This window comes from Artemia sp. Qi Xiang Cuo, chromosome 16 (genome assembly GCF_049724085.1).
Source record: "Artemia sp. Qi Xiang Cuo chromosome 16, ASM4972408v1, whole genome shotgun sequence".
NCBI classification, from domain to species: domain Eukaryota; kingdom Metazoa; phylum Arthropoda; class Branchiopoda; order Anostraca; family Artemiidae; genus Artemia; species Artemia sp. Qi Xiang Cuo.
The window spans coordinates 8,474,555-8,497,403 of NC_142809.1; the positions used below are offsets into that span (position 1 = coordinate 8,474,555).

At 34.9% G+C, this 22,849-nt stretch overlaps 1 protein-coding gene across 2 annotated transcripts in view; it reads right to left on the minus strand.

Annotated features, from left to right (window-relative positions):
* Positions 1 to 9,651: 9,651 nt before the first annotated feature.
* LOC148942534 (uncharacterized) overlaps positions 9,652 to 22,849 on the minus strand; it is a 112,971-nt gene continuing 99,773 nt past the window's right edge. For both annotated transcript variants that reach the window (XM_089102134.1, XM_089102135.1), the window contains exons 10-11: positions 18,524 to 18,733; positions 9,652 to 14,427 (exon numbers count right to left, since the gene is read on the minus strand). In XM_089102134.1, coding sequence (XP_088958260.1) covers positions 14,348 to 14,427; positions 18,524 to 18,733 — 290 coding nt within the window. In that variant the 3' untranslated portion in view covers positions 9,652 to 14,347. The remainder of the gene's footprint in view (positions 14,428 to 18,523; positions 18,734 to 22,849) is intronic.

Genomic DNA, 22,849 nt, shown 5'->3' on the forward strand with positions numbered 1-22,849 from the left:
TTTTACGTTGGAGGAATTTTGCATGGGTGAAGAGAATTTTTCATAGAAGGGGAGTCGTTTTTCCCAGCGTTATTTAAAAAACGATCAAAAATTAAATAAAAAAAACAAGTTTTTCAGCTGAAAATAAGGAGCACCGTTAAAACCGTCTGGAAAACGCGGTATTTTGAAAAGTAAAAGGTATTCATGGTGAAAAGTGTGGAGAAGCTGGGTCGGAGATTCATTCTGTTAGGAGGGATAATGGCTAGAATACATTTTCTGGATAAGAAAGTGTTGCCCTAAGAACTTTGATTCTACTTAATATTCTGGAAACTAGGACATTTTTCAATGAAAATACCAAAAAGTGTTTCAAAATCTAGGGGGGCACAAGCTCCCCCTCCCAATTGACCTCTTGGAGGATGCAAAGTTTTCCAACCTCAAAACAATCCCTACAATAACAGTAATTTTGATTAGTTGTGGTTTGTTGCCAAAAAGCAGAAAAAGAAGGCCTACAAGAAAATCTATTTTTATAGTTAGTTTTTTTTTGCAATTTGTTGTCCTGTTCATTGGTAATTTATGTGCAATAAAGGAAAGCTTAAGGCAAATTAAATCGTAATTTCTCTCAACGACTGGTTCCCCACACCCTTAGGGCCTTTCTACGAATAATTCAGAGCTAAATAGTTTCAGCTAAAATGGCCAAGCTTTTATTTACTTAGGAGGTATTTCATACATGTTCATCGATGGTTTATAACCGTTAGGTAACGACCCCCGGAGGGGTCACCTACGGTTTGTTTGTAAAAGCTCTTGTTGAGCCTGAAGTCCCCAAACCTAAGGAATATTTTTTCCATTTTTCCTTGGTTTATTATTGGAATTCATTTGGTAAGTTGCACTCACCTAATATTGCTTAAAGCAAAATGAGGAAATTACAACATGGATTGAAAGCAATTTGCTTGTAGTCCATTTGGAAGAACACTTAAGACAAAAGACCCCAAAACAAACAATCTCGAGTAGCAACCAGTGTTCTTTGGGGTGCCCTAGTACTTCCTCATTTCGAAGATATTATTTCCATTTTGTCGAAATATATTATTTCCTCCAAGAGGTCAATTGGGAGGGGGAGCACGTGCCCCCCTAGATAACTAGTAAATTGAGCAATGACCAGAGATCAGCCATAAGAAAAACAACTCTTTCTTTTGTTATCTGTTTAGATGCGATAGCTGTGCTTTAAGTTCAAGTCCGTTTATTAATAATAAATGTTTAACAACGAAAATGGACATTTTCTTCCGTGGCTCCATGGCCCGAAAAACAGTGGAAAAAAGAAGACAAGTACATATTGATCACTCAAATCAGATGTTATGGGACTCTACCGACCCAGCAAAAAAAAAATGGCATTATCTTCTGAAACTTTTTGAAAATCTTAGACCTATAAATACCCGAACAAACTGTAGAGATTCTAAACGTTAAGGAGTACATATATTCGCCTCGACAAAAACTCAACCAGAAATTGAAACACTTCCTCAGCAGAATTGAGGATTGATAGCATTTTTTTTAGTAGGATGTTCATTTGTACAGGTACATTTTTTTTTGCTCAAAACTTGCGCTTAATAATAATCCTGACTCCACGTGCCCGCGGTTGGAATGTGGATGGTCTCCCACAACAATTTCTCCTTCACTTCTGCTCGTTAGTTTAGCTCAATCATCATATTAATAATTACTACTAGCAATTCACTGCAGCACGAAGCCGCCCGTGGCCAACAAAGCTTCTCAAGTTCCTTCACCCAAACTTACTCAAAGCTTAACTCTTTACTCCCTCCCATGACATTCCAATTTTCTTTAAATCCCTCCGTATGATTTCTTCCCGCCTCATTAAAGGATGGCATGCTTTTCTTAAGGCCCTAGATGGATGACCAAAAGGCACAATCTGTCATCCTTCACCCGTAGATGTGAATTATCTGTAAAATTTGTAGTTTATATTGTCAAGCCCTTTATTTTGTGTTTTATTTATCAGATATTGCCGATAAGAAAGTGGTAGTAAAATGTAGTGGCGTCTTTGGTGTGGGGTGGGGGGGGGGGTTGTGCCCCCGCCAGATATTGTAAATAACTTCCCGCTGTTTTCGTTAAAAAATAGCTTTTTTCGTATTTCCATTGAAAAAACAACGAATTCCCCCTATAGGTATGGTAAAAGAAATGGTATGGCATGGTAATAGGTATACCATTGGTATGGTATGGTAAAAATGCATTCCCGTCCCTAAATTTAAGTGAATTAATGCCACTGAGGTGTTTTCATTGAAAAATAACTTGTTTTGGTATTTTATTGAGAAAAATAGAACAAAAAAAATGTTCCTACCCTTGATTTTGAAAAATACATCCCCCCCCCCCCCTCTCACACACACACACACATACACTTTTTGTGAATTAGCATCCTAACCTGGACTCGACATAATTTGTACAAATGCATGAAATAAAGAAGAAAAATTGAAAAATCAAATAGTCGAGAAAAACGAGGGTAGTGTCAGCCAGTGGAAAATAAGCATATATTTTGACAAGGACCTCCGCCAAGTCGTCTTCAGTGCTAAAAAAAACCTTTTGAAATAAACTTCACGAGAAGCGGACACTGAATCAAAACCAGCCAAAATAAATAAAAGAAGATACACCGATTGGATTGGACAAAAGTCCTTTTCCTAGGAATTCCTTTTTTTTTTAGCACTGAAGACGACTTAGTGGAGGTCCTTGTCGAAATTCTTGGGGACCCGAGAATGGGGTATGTATAGTGTATTTTAATTAAAATGTAATAGTAATTGTTAAAATATTATAAAATAGTATTAGAATTATTAAATAGTAAATATTAAAATATTGCACTAGAAACAGTTGAAATGAAATTGTTTCAAAAATTACAATTGTGATTGAACTTTGTTTCGTTGAAAATCGCGAGTTTAATCGATAAAATGACCAATTCTAGCAAACCCTAAATTGCCCACCACATGTCTAAACTAATATGCAAAGAAAATGGAAATATATATATAAAAAAAAGAAATAAATAGAATAGCGTATTGAAGTATAAATGTTTTTACTTTTATAACTTTAATAAATCAAATAATATTAACATTTTGATTACTAAGTATCAGTATATGTATATTAAACTGACAATGCACATTCATTTGTATTTTTGCCAGTAAAGTGCAAATTATGTTCTGGCCTTGGGAAGGCATAGAGGTTTTGAGCCCAACTCATGTTAATTTCTGTCGTTTTGAATTTGACTCGGTTATCTATTGTAACTTCTGTTCGTTTTGAGTTTCGTTTATTTATCGATGTTGATTTATGGTAGTTTCACACTTGGTAGATTATTTGATTTTATTTTTGCTCATTTTTGGTTTAATGGAGTTCTTTACTTTTCTTTGAAAAACAAATATCGTGAAAAAAGTTTTTTTTAATTAATTTCTGTTCGTCTTATATTGACTTAGTCATTTGAGAAAAAAAGAAAATAACACTCTAAATCTATTTGTTTTCTAAGACTTTATATTTGGGCCTGTTATTTTTATGCTGGAGAAAACTTTTCAGCAATTTTTAACAACATACACCCTTTTAAAAATCTGGACACAAGTAGTAGTGTTTAGTTTTGTTTCATACCTCCTCTAGTTGACCTGAAATAGAAAACTTGATACCATTCGCAAAAAAATCTGCTTAGTTTCTTTGATAGCTTGGATACACTTACGCTATTTTGATTTGGTTAAATTTTAAGAGCAGAAGTAGCCCAGAAAGTTTGAACATAATACCCTCAGTCGCTCTTGGGATACTGCTGAGATGCCTTGTTGAGAATTAGGATTAACACAGTGCATTTTGATCTTAAAGCAACATTTGGTTTCTAAACATAATGGGCAAGTGGGAGGGTGGGCGTGGGAGGGGGATTAGTTGCCCTCCAATCACTTTCGACTATTAAAAAGGGCATCAGGCCTTTCTATTTTCAATTGAATGAGCCCTTTTCGAAGTTCCTACGACAACTCCTTTGATACGAAGTGCCCTGGTCTAAAAAAAAAAAGAAAGAATAATACATTGTACCCACATCGATCTTTACTATAAAAACGTCAAGCCATCCAATCACTTTCGACTATTAACAAGGGAACTAGGTCTTTCAATTTCCAATCGAATGAGCCCTTTTTGAGCTTCTACGACAACGCTTTGTATAAACACCTTATATGCCCCAGGGCATAAATAACAACCCTTACTCTGAGGGCTGTGAGGGGGCTGTCATCCTCAAAGACCTAATTTCCAGAACTCAACTACGTTAAACAAAATGGCTATCTCATAACATTGATTGGATGTGTTTGGGGAAATGGTGGGCGTGAGAAGGGCGTTGGTTGCTCTCTAATCAATTTCAGCTATTAAAAAAGGCACTAGACCTTTCAGTTTCCAATCAAATGAGCCCTTTTGAAGTTTCTACGACAACGCTTTCTGTAAAAACCTTATATACCCCCAGGGCATAACTTACAACCCTTGCCCTTAGGGCTGGGGGGGGGGGGTCATCCTCAAAAACCTAATTTTCAGAACTCTGAACTACATTGAACAAAATAGTTATCTCAAAATTTTGCTGGGATATGTTTGGGGAATGGTGAGTGTGACGGGGGGGTTTTTTACCCTCCAATCACTTTCGACTATTAAAAAGAGCACTAGCCCTCTCAATTTCCAATTGAATGAGCCCCCTTTCAAGTTTCTACGACAACGCTATTTTATAATAACCTTATATGCCCCAGGGGCATAACTTTGCCCTGGGGGCTCTGGCGAGTTTGCCATACTCAGATACATAATTTTCAGAACTTTCAACTACGTTGAACAAAATGGCTATCTCTAAACTTTGATTGAATGTGTTTGGGGAAATGGTGGGAATGAGAGGGGGTTAATTACTCTCCATTCACTTTCGACTACTAAAAAGGGCACTAGCCCTTTCAATTTCCAATCAAATGAGCTCTTTTTGAAATTTCTACTGCAACTTTCTATATAAACCTTAGATGCCCCCAAGGGCATAACTTACAACCCTTGCACTGAGGGCTCTGAGGGGCTTATCATCCTAAAAGACCTAATTTCCAGAACTTTCAACTACGTTGAATAAAAAGTATATCTCAAAATTTTGATTGGATGTGCTTGGGGAAATGATGGGCGTTAGAGGGGGCTTAGTTACCCTTCAACAACTTTCAACTATTAAAAAGGGCACTAGCCTTTTCAATTTCCAATTGAATGAGCCCTTTTTGAAGTTTCTACAATATCGCTTTCTATAAAAAACCTTATATGCCCCCAGGAAATAACTTACAACCCTTGCCCTGAGGGCTCTGAAGGGGAGGGGATGTCATCCTTAAAAACCTAATTTCCAAAACTTTCAACTACGTTGAATAAAATGGTTTTCTAAAAATTTTGATTGGATGTGTTTGGGGAAAAGGTGGGCGTGAGAGGGGGGCTAGTTGCCCTCAGATTACTTTCAACTATTAAAAATGGCACTAGTCCTTTGAATTCCGAATCGAACGGGCCCTTTTTCAAGTTTCTACGACAAAGATTTCAGTAAAAACTTTATATGCCCCCAGGGCATAACTTATAACCCTTGCCCAGACTGTGGGGGGAGTGTCCTGCTCAAAGGTATAATTTCCAGAACTTTCAACTGCGTGGAACAAAATGGCTATCAAAATTTTGATTGGATGTGTTTGGGGAAATGGTGGGCATGGAGGGGGTGTTAGTTGCCTTCCAATTACTTTCGACTATTAAAAAGGGCACTAGCCATTTCAATTTCCAATCGAATGAGCCCTTTTCGAAGTTTCTACGAACTCTTTCTATAAAAACCTTATACAGAGGGAATAACTTATAACCCTTGCCCCGAGGGCTGTGGGGGGGGGTTGTCATCCTCAAAGACCTAATTTCCAAAACTTTCAACTTCGTTGGACAAAATGGCTATCTCAAGATTTTGATTGGATGTGTTTGGGGAAATGGTGGGCGTGAGAGGGGTTTAGTTGCCCTCCAATCACTTTCGACTATTAAAAAGGGCATTAGCCCTTTGAATTTCCAATCGAATGAGCCCTTTTTGAAGTTTCTACGGCAACGCTTTCTATAAAAAACCTTATATTCCCCCAGGAATAACTTACAACCCTTGCCCGGACGGCTGGGGGGGGGGGATTGTCCTCCACAAAAACATAATTTCTATTTGGAAATCAACTACGCTGAACAAAATGGCTATCTCAAAATTTTGATTGGATGTGTTTCGGAAAATGGTGGGCTTGGAAGGGGTGTTAGTTGCCTTCCGATCACTTTCGTCTATTAAAAAGGGCACAAGCTACTCCAATTTCCAATTGAATGAGCCCTTTTCGAAGTTTCTGCGACAACTTCTTCGACACAAAGTGCCCTGGTCTAAATAAAAAAAAATAATAATACATTGTGCCAACATCGTTCTTATATGCCCCAGGGTATAACTTAAAACCTTTGCCCTGAGGGCTGTGGGGGAGTGTCCTCTTCAAAAACATAATTTATATTTCGAAATTAACTACGCTGAACAAAATGGGTATCTCAAAATTTTGATTGAATGGGTTTGGGGAAATGGTGGGCGTGGAAGGGGTGTTAGTTGTCTTCCAATAAATTTCGACTGCTAAAAACTGTACTAGCCGTTCCAATTTCCGATCGAATGAGCCCTTTTCGAAGTTACTACGACAACTACTTCGATACGAAGTATCCTGGTATGGAAAATAAATAATACATTGTGTCAACATCATTCTTTACTTAGGCAGCGGTATTGCGCTGCCTATGATTCTATGGTAAAAATATGCTTTAATTTTATTTTTTGAAGTCTTTTCCGTATTTTCGTAAGCCAATCACAGTATTCCTTACTTCTGAAGAGGCAAATAACCCCGGCTTCTAAAACCTGATTGGTTTTAAACCTCCTTTACTGAAATATATGTAAGTAAAAAGGAACAAAAGTTCAAAATAAAAGTAAGATTTTATGACACAGTGAAAAAAGAAAATATCTCGACTGACCCTTTCCTCCAGCCGACCTCAGTGTAAAAAGAAGATGAAATAGCCTTTCTCTTCTACTGACTAATCCAATCTAATTAAAAATTTCTTTTTATTTTGTTCTGCAATTTCTAGTCTTCTTTAAATTTACTACTGACTAATCTAATCTTTTTAAAAATTACTTTTTATTTTGTTCTGCAATTTTTAATCGACTTTAAATTTATTACTGACTGATATAATCTACTTAAAAATTTCTTTTTGCAAATTTTAATCTACTTTAAATTTACTACTGACTAATCCAATCTACTTAAAAATTTATTTCTATTCTGTTCTGCAATTTTTAGTCTACTTTAAATTTACTACTGACTAATCTAATCTACTTAAAAATTTCTTTTTATTTTGTTTTGCAATTTTTAATCTACTTTAAATTTACTACTAACAAATCCAATCTACTTAAAAATTTCTTTTTATTTTGTTCTGAAATTTCTAATCTACTTTAAATTTACTACTGACCAATCTAATCTACTTAAAAATTTATTTTTATTTTTTTCTGCAATTTTTAATCTACTTTAAATTTACTATTGACTAATCCAATCTACTTAAAAATTCCTTTTTATTTTGTTCTGCAATTTTTAATCTACATTAAATTTACTACTGACTAGTCTAATCTACTTAAAAATTTCTTTTTATTTTGTTCTGCAATTTTTAATCTATTTTAAATTTACTACTGACTAATCTAATCTTCTTAAAAATTTCTTTTTATTTTGTTCTGCAATTTTTAATCTACTTTAAATTTACTACTGACTAATCTAATTTACTTAGAAATTTTTATTTTGTTCTGCAATTTTTAACCTACTTTAAATTTACTACTGACTATTCTAATCTACTTAAAAATTTCTTTTTATTTTGTTTTGCAATTTTTAATCTACTTTAATTTTACTACTGACTAATCCAATCTACTTAAAAATTTCTTTTTATTTTGTTCTGCAATTTTTAGTCTACTTTAAATTTACTACTAACTAATCTAATCTTCTTAAAAATTTCTTTTTATTTTGTTCTGCAATTTTTAATCTACTTTAAATTTACTACTGACTAATATAATCTACTTAAAAATTTCTTTTATCTACTTCTTTGTATCTTTATTTTCCTTGGTAAACATGGCTGATCTGCTGAGCAGTGGTCTTAGCCGAAATATTTGAATTTTTCTTCTTCTTTCACCGGCTGTGAATTACTTTACCTTCGTTTTGTCATGCTTAGCCAGAGCAGTCTCAGAAAACATTTGTAATGATTCAGGAACCACTAAATGCCTCATACTTTATTCCTGCTGATTCAAACCAAACATTTACTAATAAAAGCACCTACAGAAATTTTCACAGTGTTTTAAATGCTTCTCCTTACCAAAAAAGCCTTATCTTTTTAAAATATTTTTTTGGTCTTTTTTCTTGGGGGGGGGGGGGGCGAACACCCAGGTCTCATCAGAGCCGTTTATAGGGTTGGTGGTGGCGGGGGCAAAAATAATTAAAGCGCCCCCTTCTCGACTCAAATATAAGTAAAAAAAACCGAATCAAAGTGAAAAATTTGATCACATTGGGCAACCCCCCAGCAGCAGCGTCCGGGGCAGCTGCCTCGCCCCCTTTGATTGGATCTGGACCTCATCCTAGAAACCCCTTCAGACCTCCCTCGCCCTTAATTCTTGCAGATTCAAACCAAAAATTTACGAACAAAAGCACCAACAGAAATTTTCAAAGGGTTTGAAAAGTTTCTCCTTATCAAAAAAGACTTATCTTCTCAGAATAATTTTTGATCGGTCTTTCGGGGGTTGAGCCCCACAGGTTTTTCAGAGCCGTTTCTAGGGCTGGTGGTGCCCGGGGCTAAATTAATTACAGTGCCCCTCCCGAATCATATATAAGCAAAAAAATCTAAAACAAATTTGATCAAAGTGGGCAGCCCCCAGCCGGGTAGCTGCCCAGCCACCTTTGAATGGCTGTGGGCCTCCTCCTAGAAACCCCCTCAGACCTTAAAAGTCACTAAATCCTTCACCCTTACTTCTTGCCGATTCAAACAAAAATTTACTGAAGAAATTTTCACAGAGTTTGAAAATTTTACTTCTTAAATTTTCGGTCTTTCAGGGGTGAACCCCCCAGGCCTTATCCCACATATCACCTTAAATCTCGGAAATCACTAAATTTACTCACCCTCAAAATTCAAATGAAATTTTTTTAGCAAGGGCACTCGCAGAAACTTGTATATGGTTCGATGTCTTCTTTGACGGAAAAAGCTTATATTTTTAGACTGAAAGCTTTTTTTTTTTTTACAATTTTCTATCCTCCTGGAGTGAACCCATAGGCTTCATACTTGAAAACAATAAGTGCCTCACTTACTTGGCGACTCAAATCAGAACTTACTAACAAAGACCTGCAGAAATTTTCATTAGGTTTCAAGAAAGTTTTCTTTGCCAGAAAAAGCCTTGTATTTTTTAGATTATTATTATTACTTTTTTTTTACAATTTTAGATCCTAGAGATGCAAACTCCCAGGACTTCTACAAATAAGCAGGAAATCTGCCCAAAATTACTACTATGTTTTGATATTCGATAGCCAAATATGTTGCTATGATTATGTTGCTATGATTATGTTATTTGATAAATATTCTATAGCCATATTGGCAGAAGATTTTATTGAAGCCAGTAAAACATAATTAAATTCGAGTTTAATTTCAAAAACTTATAGCGTGTACACAGCAATACAAAATTTACCTGTCTGTAGAGGAAGTAAAAAAAAGAAAGAAATATCACTGGGTCAGACAGGCTTCTAAATACGTGAAGATTATGATTGTCAGCACTATATCTATATAAAACAAACAAGGACGGAAATCAGGTAGCTTAGTTAAAAAAAAAAGCAAATTTGATGTAGGAAAAGTTAGAAAAAAGGGGACAACACGCTAAATCGTAAATATCACTAAAAACAAAGCTCCTCGTAGCACTTGCCCCCCCCCCCCCCCCACGTCCTAAGCAATCTCGTGATGATGCTTGAGATTCCCCGCCTTTTTCACATCTGTACCGACAGGCGTGCGAAAATAATATTTTATTTTACATAGACAAAAATTTTGCAATGAGGGGAGGGGGTGAGACATAATTCAACACGTTAAATCATCAATAAGTACAATTTTAAACAAATGATAATTAAACTAAACTCTGAACCCGTGCTTCTAGTATCTTTAAATTTTTCGAGGTTTCCCTGAGTCTCCCCGAAGGCTAACGTCAACGAAAAGTAACGATTTGTATTTCGTGTTAACGTATGTCTATTTGCAATTGTTAAATTTTCAGGGTGAATTCGGAGAATCTGATGTTCGTTCGTGGAAATTTCGGGAAACGCCGAAAAATTCGGGGAATAACTGCTCGTTCCTCTTAAAATAACAGTAACTGCATGTCTTAACATAGAGGGGAAGGAAATCCCCTGAAATTCGTTCCATGGACCCACCTCCCTACTCTGGAAAAAGCATGACCTAAAGATGAGCTTTTACCCTTCCCCCTCCCAAAAAGAAATTTCCGAAATACCCTAGATGGCCAGACTTGTGTGTAACTAGCAAATAATTTTTCGACAAGTTTTGAACGAGTATTAAGCTATGTATGTTTTATGTAAGTTATGTAGTAAGCTATGTAAACATATGGAATATGTTTTCAGGGATGAGGAAGCATTGATTCGAAATAACTGAAATAAAACGAATTATATAGAAAATATAAGAACTTTTGGAAAAAACTGTAACAATCTCGAGTTTTGGAGGATGCGTGACCCTAAACCGGGTATATATACCCCTTACAGTAGTTAACTCTCGACTCCTATAATGGATAAGAGTTACATGATATTTACTCCAAAATAAAAGTGGAGTCCTGTCTCTATATTATCTCACCGTAATAAGGAGTACAAACATACGAGCTATTACAACCACTTAAACAAAAAGTCAAAAGGGGAAAAAAAAATAAGTGTTGCATTATCCTAAAACTGAAATATTCAAAATAAAAGCAAAAGAAAGATAATGAGACTGGAGATAATCCTCAAGCAGAGCTTCACCTCCTCCTTTAAGCAGAGCAGAGCTTAACCTCCTTTAAAAGGATCTTCGACAATTTCATAACGAAGGAGTAAGAACTGTTCGAACATCCTTTTATTTCTGTTTTTATTTATAAGTTTGGCTAAAGCTCTTTTAAAGGGTATGTTGACAAAAATCCCTTTAGATTCTATCCTTTTTTATGAAAGATCTAAAGCCGAACTGGCCAGCCATGATAAAAACAAAGAAAGAGAAAAAATTCTCAAGATGAATAAACAAACGGGACTACGGCCAGTAGAAGGAAACGCTAAAACAACGATAAAATCTAAAATAATCTAAAACTTAGATTAAATGAAGTCTAAAACAAAGACAAAAAATTTATATATATATATCTATATATATTCTTTATTTAATTTTAGTTTTTATTTTTTTTCGCATGGTTTTAGTTTTGTCTTTTTCTTCTACTGGTCGTAGTCCCGTTTGTTTTCTCTATCTTGAAATTTTTTTCTCTTTTTGCTTTTGTCATTCTTCGCTTTTACAGGATTGACGTAAAACCATTTTAAAGGGAGAGGTGTTGAAATTCGCGAATGTTTACGCTTTTCTTTTATTTATAAGCTTATCCTAAAACTCCTTTAAAGGAAGTTTCTGCAATTTCCTATGATAGGAGCAACAAACGTTGAAACTCCCCTTTTATATGCTTATCGCAAAACTTCTTTGAACGAAGTTTTGATGAAACTCCGCTTAGTTTCTGGTTTCCCTTTATAAATCATAGCGTAAAACTCCTTTAAAGGGAGTTACTGCAATTTCCTATGGTAGGAGTGACGAACATTTAAACTCCCCTTTATTTATATGCTTAGCGCAAAACTTCTTCAAAGGGATCTTCTGCGATTTCCCATGATGGGAGTAACAAATGTTGAAACTCCCTTTGTGTCAGCTTTTCTTTGTATTTATAAGCTTAGCGTAAAACGTAGTGTAGACTCCTTTAAATAGAGTTTTAACGTTTTGAGAGACAATTGTCTAACGTAGCATTAGTTCGACAAGTAAGTTAACCCCGTCGACAGTGTTGCGAAAGACTAAACAACAAAAGCCAAAACGATCTGAAGTTGTGTATGTACAAATGATTTCGCAAATTGCGCAAACAGAAATGTTTCTTCTTTACATTTATAACTTTAATGTAAAATTCTAAATCAATTCTAAAGTGGTAAATTAAAAAAAGAAAAAAAAAGAAATTAGTCAAAGCTTTCACCAAGAGCAGGGTTCAAGGATAAGCTTCAGGAATTCAGGTCTATTTATGTTAACTGTTTAGTCTAAATGTTACGTATAAATGACAAAAGTCATAGTTTGGAGTCAATCTATTTTGTTATAGATCCTAGGAAGCATTCTGATAATTAAACTTTGATTCGTCCTTTCGTATTTGTGACTCTGTCATTATTTTTTTTTTAAACAGAGATTATCAAATAGAAAAACTTTGCAATTTGGCTGCAAAATAAAATGGCATAAGCCTAGAGAACTACGTAGAGAGATGGAAACATTTTAAGAAAGCAATATGCAGAATAGTTATACTTAATACATTTTACATGCAGGTAACCTTTATATTCACTGTTTCAGTGTTTCACAACTTTCAAAAATTTCAGTGTTTTTCCACTTTTTCTACGAAATTTACCAATATTTTTTAATTTTGAAAACTAAATGTTTAATTTTGAAAAGTCTGCTAAATGTTGCACTATCAACTCAAGATTCTAACCGTTTTTCTGGCACAAAGCGCTATCTATATTTTTTTTTATAGGACTGTCTTGTCTTTACTGTGAATTTTGTGTTAACGCCACTGCAATTACTTTAACGTCATCAACAAATAAATTTTGTATAGGGGGCTCTGTTTCAGGGATGATATAAAACTGAAGAAAAGCTATTTAAAAAAAAAAAAATATTAATATATATATGAAAAATTGAAAAAACACAGAAATAAATGAAGATAAAGGTTAACTCTGATAAAATGTGCTAGACACATTCTAAAAGATAAAATGTGTTAACTTTATTCTGCATCTTATGCAGTAAGATTTGTTGTCTTAACATGTTTCCTTCTCTCCATTTAGTTCTCTAGGCAAATACCAATAGAATTTCTGAGAGTCCGTGAATAAACAAAATTATAAAAATTGATTCATAATAGGTAAAATTTAAAGAATCATGTGAACAAAACTGCTGCATTTTTAATGAATATTTGATAGTTTGTAATTTGATCTAAAAAGCTATTTTTAGTAAAACTCGATCATTCAAGCCAAGCAAAAGGACTCGACAAAATTTAGAAAAAAAGTTCCTGGAGAACACACATTCAAAAATGGATAAAACCCTCTTCAAAAATGAAACCTATTTTTTGTCGTTACTACCCAGAAAAAAAAGAGAAAAAAATGTCAAACAAATAAAAAATTTCATAATCATATATGCTCTCGAATTTTGATATTCGAACTACAAAAATTCAGCTTTTTTATCATTGTTGCTGTTCAATAAAAGGAATAAATAAAAAACGAATTTGATGACGAACATTTGTATAAGCCTCGAGCAGGATTGTCACCTTGCGCCAAGATATTAAAGAAAAAAGAAGGATAAGAGAAAAAAATTTTGATATTCGAACTACAAAAATTCAGCTTTTTATCATCGTTGCTGTTAAAAAAGGAATAAATAAAAAACGAATTTGATGACGAACATTTGTATAAGCCTCGAGCAGGATTGTCACCTTGCTCCAAGATATTAAAGAAAAAAGAAGGATAAGAGAAAAAAATTTTGATATTCAAACTACAAAAATTCAGCTTTTTATTGTCGTTGCTGTTAAAAAAAGGAATAAATAAAAAACGAATTTGATGACGAACATTTGTATAAAGCCTCGAGCAGGATTGTCACCCTGCGCCAAGATATTAAAGAAAAAAAAGGATGAGAGAAAGAAAGTACAAGCTTCACAAAATCAGAACGTAATTCATAATTTCAATTTCTGAAATTTAGATTAAAAATTTAATTTATTTTTTGATATTGATCCGAAGAAAAAAGATAAATTGAAAATGACTTTAACAGCAAACATTAGTTTGAAGCTCTAATTAGGATTATCATATTACATTTTCGTACGGGATATTAAATAAACAAAGAAAGGATAAAAAAAGCCTCAGACAAAAAAAAAAATACGCTCTGAATTCTGAAATACGGGTCGAATTCGGAATCTAGTTACAAAAAATTCAACATCTAAATTTCAGCATGAAAAGATTAGTGACAGAAGTTAAAAATAGACAATAAAATATACAATATCAGCGACAATTGGAAAACCTAGTAAAATCCGATAAAATGAAACAACTTTTGAAACTTTTTACAAATATTCTTGCTTCTTAGCATACCTAAGGACTGGAATACTGTCAGGCGGTGGGAGTACATCCTCATAAATATGACCTGAAAAAAAAAATAGATGAAATATATATATATATATTATATATTAACATAAATGATATATAAATAAGCTTTATAAAACATAATATAATAAATGTAGATATAATAGATACAAATATAATACATTTTGATATAAATATATATAAAAATTAATAACATTTAAATTACTAACATTTAATAACATTATTGGGACAGACTTATGATTTGACTTATAAAATTTTTGTATTGCTTATGCAATTTTTATTTGTTTTTATTAGTATTATTTTGAGTCACATACGTATTTAAACTTGGTTTGCAAATATTTGAGAAAGTTATAGTCCCTGTAATAACTGTCATGATTTAATTGTTATACAATTAATTAACCATTGATTTAAATTAAACTAGTCATTAATTTAAATGTCTTTTGTGCTGCAGAATATTTTTAATCCTTTTAATCCATTAATCTTTTTTGTGACTATGAAACTCGTTCATGTTGAAGTAAAAAAACTTAATTGTCAAAAATTTGCAAAAACGCATGATTTCTTATGTTTTGTGAAAACGAAACAAAGAAAAATAAATACATAAGAAAATAAAATGGCATTATACTTCACAATCCCTACCCGCGGAGCTGATCTCAGCTTCAGTCAGGAAGGGCTATGGGGAGTTGGGGGATGAAAATAATATACTACTACCCGGAATAATACCCAACTACCCGGGAGTTGGGAGATGGAGTTGCAATGGGGAGGCTGTGATTTGAAAAAAATCACAGCCATCCTGTGATTTTGCACACTCTTCCTGTTTACTTTCGAAAGATTTATCTCTGTGCCCATTTAGAGCTGGGTCGACTCTGGCTGAAATTACAGAGTCCAGCCACTGACCCCCGTTCCAAACCAAAAAACCGGCGACACAAGGACTCGAACTCCTGTCCTAACAGACAAAGGATTTAAAGTCTAAGGTGCTAAATAAAAATTTAGAACAGGTATAGATGTTCAAAACAATTATAAACTCTTAAGACCAAATAGTACACACAAAATCAGTTCAATGTAATTTCCCAAGTAAAGATATTTACAAATTGTTTACTTCTAAAATAAGTACCTGGCATTTATCCAAAAGTGTCTTTTGGGCTCTTGAGACATCGAATGTCAAGAAGCCTTTGCCTGTTTAACTATTCCCGAACAAAATATGGAATGGCCCAACTCATACACATCTTTCCCATAAAAACAAAAAATAGAAATAAAATACTTAACTGAACACGACAAAAATAAGGTTTCGAACACGAATTTTTCGCTATCCATCTTTTCGCTTTTAGCATCATTCGCCCTATTTATAATATTACCAAGAGATGAAGAATTCTAGCTACCGTTATTCGCCAGTAAAGAAAATCAAGTAAAGTAAAGAAAACTACGCCAGTAAGCCAGTAAAGAAAAGTAACTACACCAGTTAAACGAAAAAAATATTGTGATCTAGGCTTAAGAGGCTTATACATAAATCGAAAAAGAGCAGATTTTGCCTTTCCTTAATGCACGTATAAGAAGATTAGAAGATACCACGCCATCCTCTCCTTTATTAGTCTCGTCCCCTTTATTTGCCCCGTCTTAACTAAGGAATATCTTACCTAGCGAAAAACGGTTATAAGAATCCTTCATTTCCGGTTAATAGTAAAATGAATAGCGCTAATAATGCTAAAGTAGAACAGTGACACTTGGTAATGATTGCTTAAACTGACAATGTGCATTACACGTTTGGGGCGCCAATTCACGACAATAGAGAGAGAGAGAGGGGGGGGGGTAAAATTTACATCAATATCAAAGGGAGATTTTTTTTTGATTTTTTAATTTTTTGTTTTCGTGAGAATATCTCAAAAAAAGAACTTTTCAGTAAAAAATTATCCCTTTCCCGTCAAAGAATATGGAAAACAAAAGAGGCAACCATGGCAGTTCAACATGGATTTCACGGGATTTAAAAACTACTGGTGCAGCTGCAAGTGGAGCGGTTACAAAGCAGAATTAGAGAAATTGAAATCAAATTTAAAATAAAATTAAAGCTATACACAATCCAAACTGCAGTTTGACAAGGCAGATTTTTTTTGCCTATAAGCATTTTTGATGATTATAACATATATAGATGTAGTTTATGCCATTTTCTTTATTGTTCAATGAGTGAGGGTTCCAACAACGAATCTGAGAGTAACCCCCTCCACCCAGTGCACAGGTATGGGTATCAAACATCGCCCGTCGCCCAAATTTTAATTTGGAATTGAAACATCATATGCTGTAAATTTCTATTGTAAACTCCACTGATTCGCACAAATGAATTCTGATATAAGGTTTTTATTTTCTATCTAATTTGCAATGATAAAACCCCTATTTTTAATTGTCAGTTCAATTATCCAAGAGTACTCGTAAGACTACAAGGGGTCCATCCCTCTCAGAAAAGCTAAATGCCTACTATTACTACTACCAGCTTATTGCAGCACCGAGCCCCCTGAGCGCAACACAGGGGGCTCCACCTCGGTCACAACCTGTTCAAAGCTTCACTGTTTACCCCATCCATGATATTCCCAATTCCTTTAAAGGCTTTCTTATGAACTCTCGCCACCTCATTCGGGGACGATCTACTTTTCATTTGACCCTAGATGAATTGTTAAAAGCACGATTTGGCAACACCACAGGAAACACCGTAACACTCTTCTGAAACAAACCACTGCTACTATTACTACTAAGAACTGGAGGTCCCAGGGACATCTTGCTGTCCGGTTCTAAGCCGGCTTAAGCACTTCGGTGTAGACTTGGGAAGATGTGTTGGTCACCGTCCTGCACTGGTACCCTCTGTGGTTCAATCCCACTTTCTACGGCTATAATGAGAGATAGGATAAGATGGCTAGGGCGCGTTCTGCGGAAGAAGGATGACAGATTATCCTTTTCGGCCAACCGTCTAGGGCTAAACGGTAAGCTGGTCATCCTTTGTTTTAAAAACTGTTTAAAAAACATTAAAAAACAATTAAAAAACTTTTTAACTATTGATATTTTTTTATAGTTAAAAAACAACAGGCTGTACGAAAAATGTGGTTTAATACCGCCCTCTAGGGCTATAATGAAAGAAAGATTGAGGTGGCTAGGGCACGTTCTGCGGATGATGTATGGCAGATTGCCAAAGATTGTCCTTTTCGGCCCACGGTCTAGGGCTAAACAGAAAGCAGGTCGTCCACGGTTGGGGTGGGAAGATGTCATAAAAAAAAGCTTTAAGGGAAATGGGAACTTCATGGGAGGGTGTAAAGAGGGAGGCTTTGAATAAAAATAATCTGAAGTAAATACTGTGAAACAAAAAGAGTAGCACCTTATAATTTCTAATTTTTATGATCTTTGTGACGTTTAAAGCAGTGCTTGTGATACCCCCCCTTAACGGTCCCAGATATAGCCGTGGGCAATATACAAAACTAAAGATTAAAACTAATGAAATCGTTATGTTATAACGTACAGCAAGTTTCAATTAATCACATAAACATCTTGTTTTTTATTATAATCCATGTTTCTCAATCATTTTTTGATAATATAATTTCATTTCTCACAAACACAGCTACACACACCTCTTTTTGTTCTGCAGTGTTTTTTTAGAAGAACCCCCCCCCCCCTCCTCCCTACCGTATAGCCCACGAGTTTACCCACGTGTTACACTCTCCCCCCTTAATATGGCCGGCATATATGCAACAGCTATAATACCAACCTGGGCATGTTATTACAAAACTAGCCCCCCCCCCAGACATTTTTTCGGGGAAGAAGGGGGTTGCAAATTTAAAAAAAAAATCAAAAAAATTATACGCATTTTTGAAACGTCTTTACGAGTCAGGCAAAAGTTTGGAGGGGGGCCAAACCCCCTGATCTCCCTAGATACGGCCGTGCCTGTGTTGTAAATAGGTTAATCCTGCTTCCCGAAACACCAAGATTTTTAACATACCCCTACATTTTTTAATATTTCAATTTACCCCTTCCCCTCTCTATATGCCACAGCTCCTACGGAAGGGCGTATCCAGGATTTTTCGACTCTCCTCACAAAAAAAGAAGCTCAGATGCCCTCTCACCCTTACAATAGGCGGCATGTGTACAACAGCTACAACACTAACCTGGGTCTGTGCAAGCGACATTATCTTCTCCATCGATGGACGTTGACTGATCTTTGAGATTGATTAGCTTTGATTTAAGTTGTATGGCAGTTGCTTGAAACCGGGATAATGCCTTCTGAAAAGCTCTATTCGCCGCTTGAGCAGCAGCATTTGCCCGCACGGGAGGATCAGGCTTCGGAAATAACATACTCATCTTTGACTTTGGTGAGCCTGTGGAGCAAAAAAGAAGAATGTGTAAAAGAAAAGAATGGTAATATTGCATACATGAAAACGTCCAGCATCAAAGTACATACATGTTTCTATAGTGACTACGGTCTACGATCCTATTCCTCCTCCTCACAACCTTGAGATTTTTATAATTTTCTTTAAATTTCCATACCTTTTTTTGGGAGTTTTTTTAGTAGGGCTATACTACCTTTTTGGCAGTGTTGCCATGTTGAACCATGAAAATAAATAAGCAAAACTAACTAGTTAAACTTGACAACGCTGTCGCCCGGAGTAAAAGAGAAGAACGGGCATATGAGAGTTGAATACAGAAAACGTCCGTGTGAAGCCTAATCTGATTTTCAGGACGCACGCCAGGATCGCCTACAGTTGATTGATTGTCCAGCATCAAAAGCCCACAGATGTCTCAATAGTGGCAAAGGCGTACAATGCTATATTCCCTTTCCCAAACTCCCAAAATTTTGACATTTTTGTTGTTTGCCATGTATTCTCGGCAAAATTTACCAATTATTAGAATTGGTCGTAGATGTTTTTTTTTTTTTTTTTTTTTGACAACATTTTTTAGAAATACCGGAGCGATTATGAAAATAAAAGCTGGGATATGCTGCATACGGGAAAAGATGTATGTGCAAAACTGTCTAGTTTATGACGAGTACCGCTCCAGCACCATCTTAGCACCCTTCCAGCAACATCTTAGCACCCCTCCAGAGCACCAAAAATAGGGCTAGTAGGGTAGGTAGTAAGAAATATACATTGCTCTCAAGTTAACAACGTCAACGGTTGTAATAAGCAAGTATATAAGCAAGTCATCGTCCAAGGAGCTTTCTCTCCTTTGCGCTACAATTCGTCAAGGCAATGGGACAAACACTTAGACATTTGTACACTCAAACTACATGCGAGAGGAACCGTCTACGAACGGGATACTTAAAAATTTGAATCCATTTTAGACTATAAAGCTGTTTTTCGATACGCGTGCTATTTTTAGTTTCCATATATTTAACAGTATTTCAAAAGAATATAGAAACTCGAAGAGAATCAGATTATTTCGTATTAAAAAACGAACTTGAAAAAAAGGTCATTTTGCTTGAGAAATTAAAAAGAATAGCGTCAAAAACTAAGCCATTAAGAAATCGAATAGCCTTGAAAACTTTATAGAACTTCATATCACCTTTTCGAAAACCTATGTAAAATTTCCGTATCTCACATAAATTTTGGAGAAATAAAACCGTAAAATATGATTTCGAAACACAGAAATTCCGATTTTGTTTCTAAGATTTTGATTGTGTCTGTGATGTTTATTATATTTTGGACGTTTAGTGCCAGGAGGAAATAAGCCAGAAGACATGTACTCTTCTATATCCAAAAACAAACTGTATGCTAAGAAATAATTTCCAAAATTGCCATGATACATCAATTTTTTGAAATGCTATATGTAACTATTCTTCACAAGGAAGACGAGGCAGATTTTTTTTTTTACCAACACTGACAAACAGATCTTGATCTTCTAAGAAATGGAGCTTACCTTGATTTTCCCTCAGTAAATTTCCTTTTGTGTCTTTTTCTATTTTGAAATTTTTATTCTACGAATTCCCTACATTTTGTCTAAGTAAAACGCCCTTGTTTAGCTACATTTCTAACTTTCTTCCGTAAAACACCATCAGTGATTTCACAAACTATTTTCCTAAAATTATTCCTTTCATCTTCTACATTGTCAACTTCCAGTTTAGTAAAACTTAAACTCTTCAGTCTAGTATTCAACTGTTCCTGGAAAGTTTCTCTCAAACTCTCATCCTCGAGTCTACCAACGTCATAACTTTCCGGAGGGTAGTTACCCTTCCTAAATTTCAGCTTTAAATTAACCCTAGACACTACTAGATAGTAATCTTTACTTTTAACATCAATGACACTACTCTTATACACCCTAGTATCTTGCATTGAGCCGGTCAGTCTTTGGTTTACAAAAACATAATCAATAAGTTTAGCTGTCTTACCATCATGTGAACACCATATTAACTTATTGGCCATTTTATGACCAAATACTGTTTTGGTTATAACTTGATTGTTATACCTACAAAATTGCAGCAACCTGTAACCATTACTGTTTTCTGTTCCTACACCAAATTTACCTAGGATAGGATAACATCTGTTCTACCGACCTGGGCATTAAAATTCCCTAACAAAAATACCATATTTCTACCAGGGCCCCTGTCTATTTGTTCCTGTAACTGTAAGTAAAATTTACCCAAGTTACTATCATCTCCGTCAGTCGGTTCTATAGGGGCATATAGTACTATGGCTGATACCCTGAACTTTTTTAGCAATAAAATGAGCGACTAGCATCACTATTATTGATAACTTCCCAACCTAAGCAAGATTTGGCAGCTTCCTTATTCATGATGAGCCCTGCTCCATGCCTATGTACCCCATCCTTCCTGCAAAAGTTAATAAATCCTACGTCATCTTGTTTCATGTTCCCTACCCCTGGGATATAAGTTTCTGAAACTCCTAATAAGTTCAGTTCGAAGCGTCTTAATTCGTCAGTCAAAATGTCGATACAATAAATATTTTTTAACATCGTAACATTTTTAAGAAGAAGAAGGATTTATTGAAAAAAAAAAAACATATCAACAAAAAATTATTGCTGCCTCCCCTAAAAAGCAAAGCTTGTCCGTGGGGGAGGTAGAGAAAACAAAATCCTTAAAACAAAGAACACTTGGCCACCGACACCACTAATACCATCACACTAAACAATAAATACAAAATAATATCATATATTATACATCCTCTGGGAACACCATATCAACAAAACCCTCACAATAAATAAATCAATTAATTAGTCAAAATCATATTCAGCAAAAAGCAGTTCCTTAATGATTTTTCTAAAAATATTGGGGTCACCAATAGTCTTAATATCACTATTCAAACTAATCCATTTCCGCGTACCTCTATAAAGAACAGAAAAACATGAACGGGAAGATATACCTCTAAGTATACAGAAGTTCGCACTACCCCTTGTATCATGAGAATGAACAGTAGACCTAATGGACAATAAATCACCAAACCAACGAGGCTGAATACCCTGCTGCAGTTAAAAAATAGACCACAATACGTAGAATTCATGAAGGCCTGCAGCCGGTAAAATTTTTAAAGTTGGGTAAATTTCCCGAACAGACATGCGTGGAGATATACCGGCTAAAATTCTTACTGCATGATTTTGTAGAACTCTTATTGGTTTTAGGGTAGAAGAAAAGTAGAGAGCCAAATACTTGAACAATAAAGTATATACGGGTGTATTAAAGAAAAATAAAGATGGCGAAGGACAGACTTGGGAAAACAATGTTGGAGTTTCTTCATTATACCGAGATTTCTTGCCAGAATTTTGCTAGTTAAAGTGACATGTTCCTTAAAAGATAGAGTTTCATCTATTACAATCCCAAGGTATTTAAAAGACGCAGTCCGTTTTATAACGCCATTGGGCATATCTAATTCCTTGATCCATGGGTAAAAGTTTGATGATCGCGAGAAAATAATAAAGTTAGACTTAGCCATGTTAATCCTTAATTTATTTACCCTCAGCCATGCTGTAATTCTATTAACTGAGTCCTTCATGGAAATCTACAGCAGCGTCACTATCTCAGTTATGTTAATGGATGTTGTGTCATCAGCAAAGGGTGAAACTGTTTCATTATTTAGGTTCGTTGACCGCTCCTTTATTCCATAGGGAAAATTAATCAAACAAGTTGGGAGGTCTTAAGTATAAATCAATAATAATAAAGAACCAATACCTGATCGTTGTGGAACATCTATTTAAATACACTTTTTTTCGGAAGAAGAATCATTTAGTTGGACATACTGATAACGATTACTTAAAAAACTTCTTAAACTCATCATTCTAATACTAAAACACTTCTCTAAAACACGGAAAATAATGGGTAAAACAGATATCGGTCTATAGTTTCCTGGGTCATTTTGAATACCACCCTTATGAATTGGGGTTATACGGGCAACTTTAAAACAGTCTGGGAATTTTCCTTGACGAAAACACTCATTAATTAACCCACATAAAACTTCAGCTATAACAGGAAAAATACATTTAAGTAT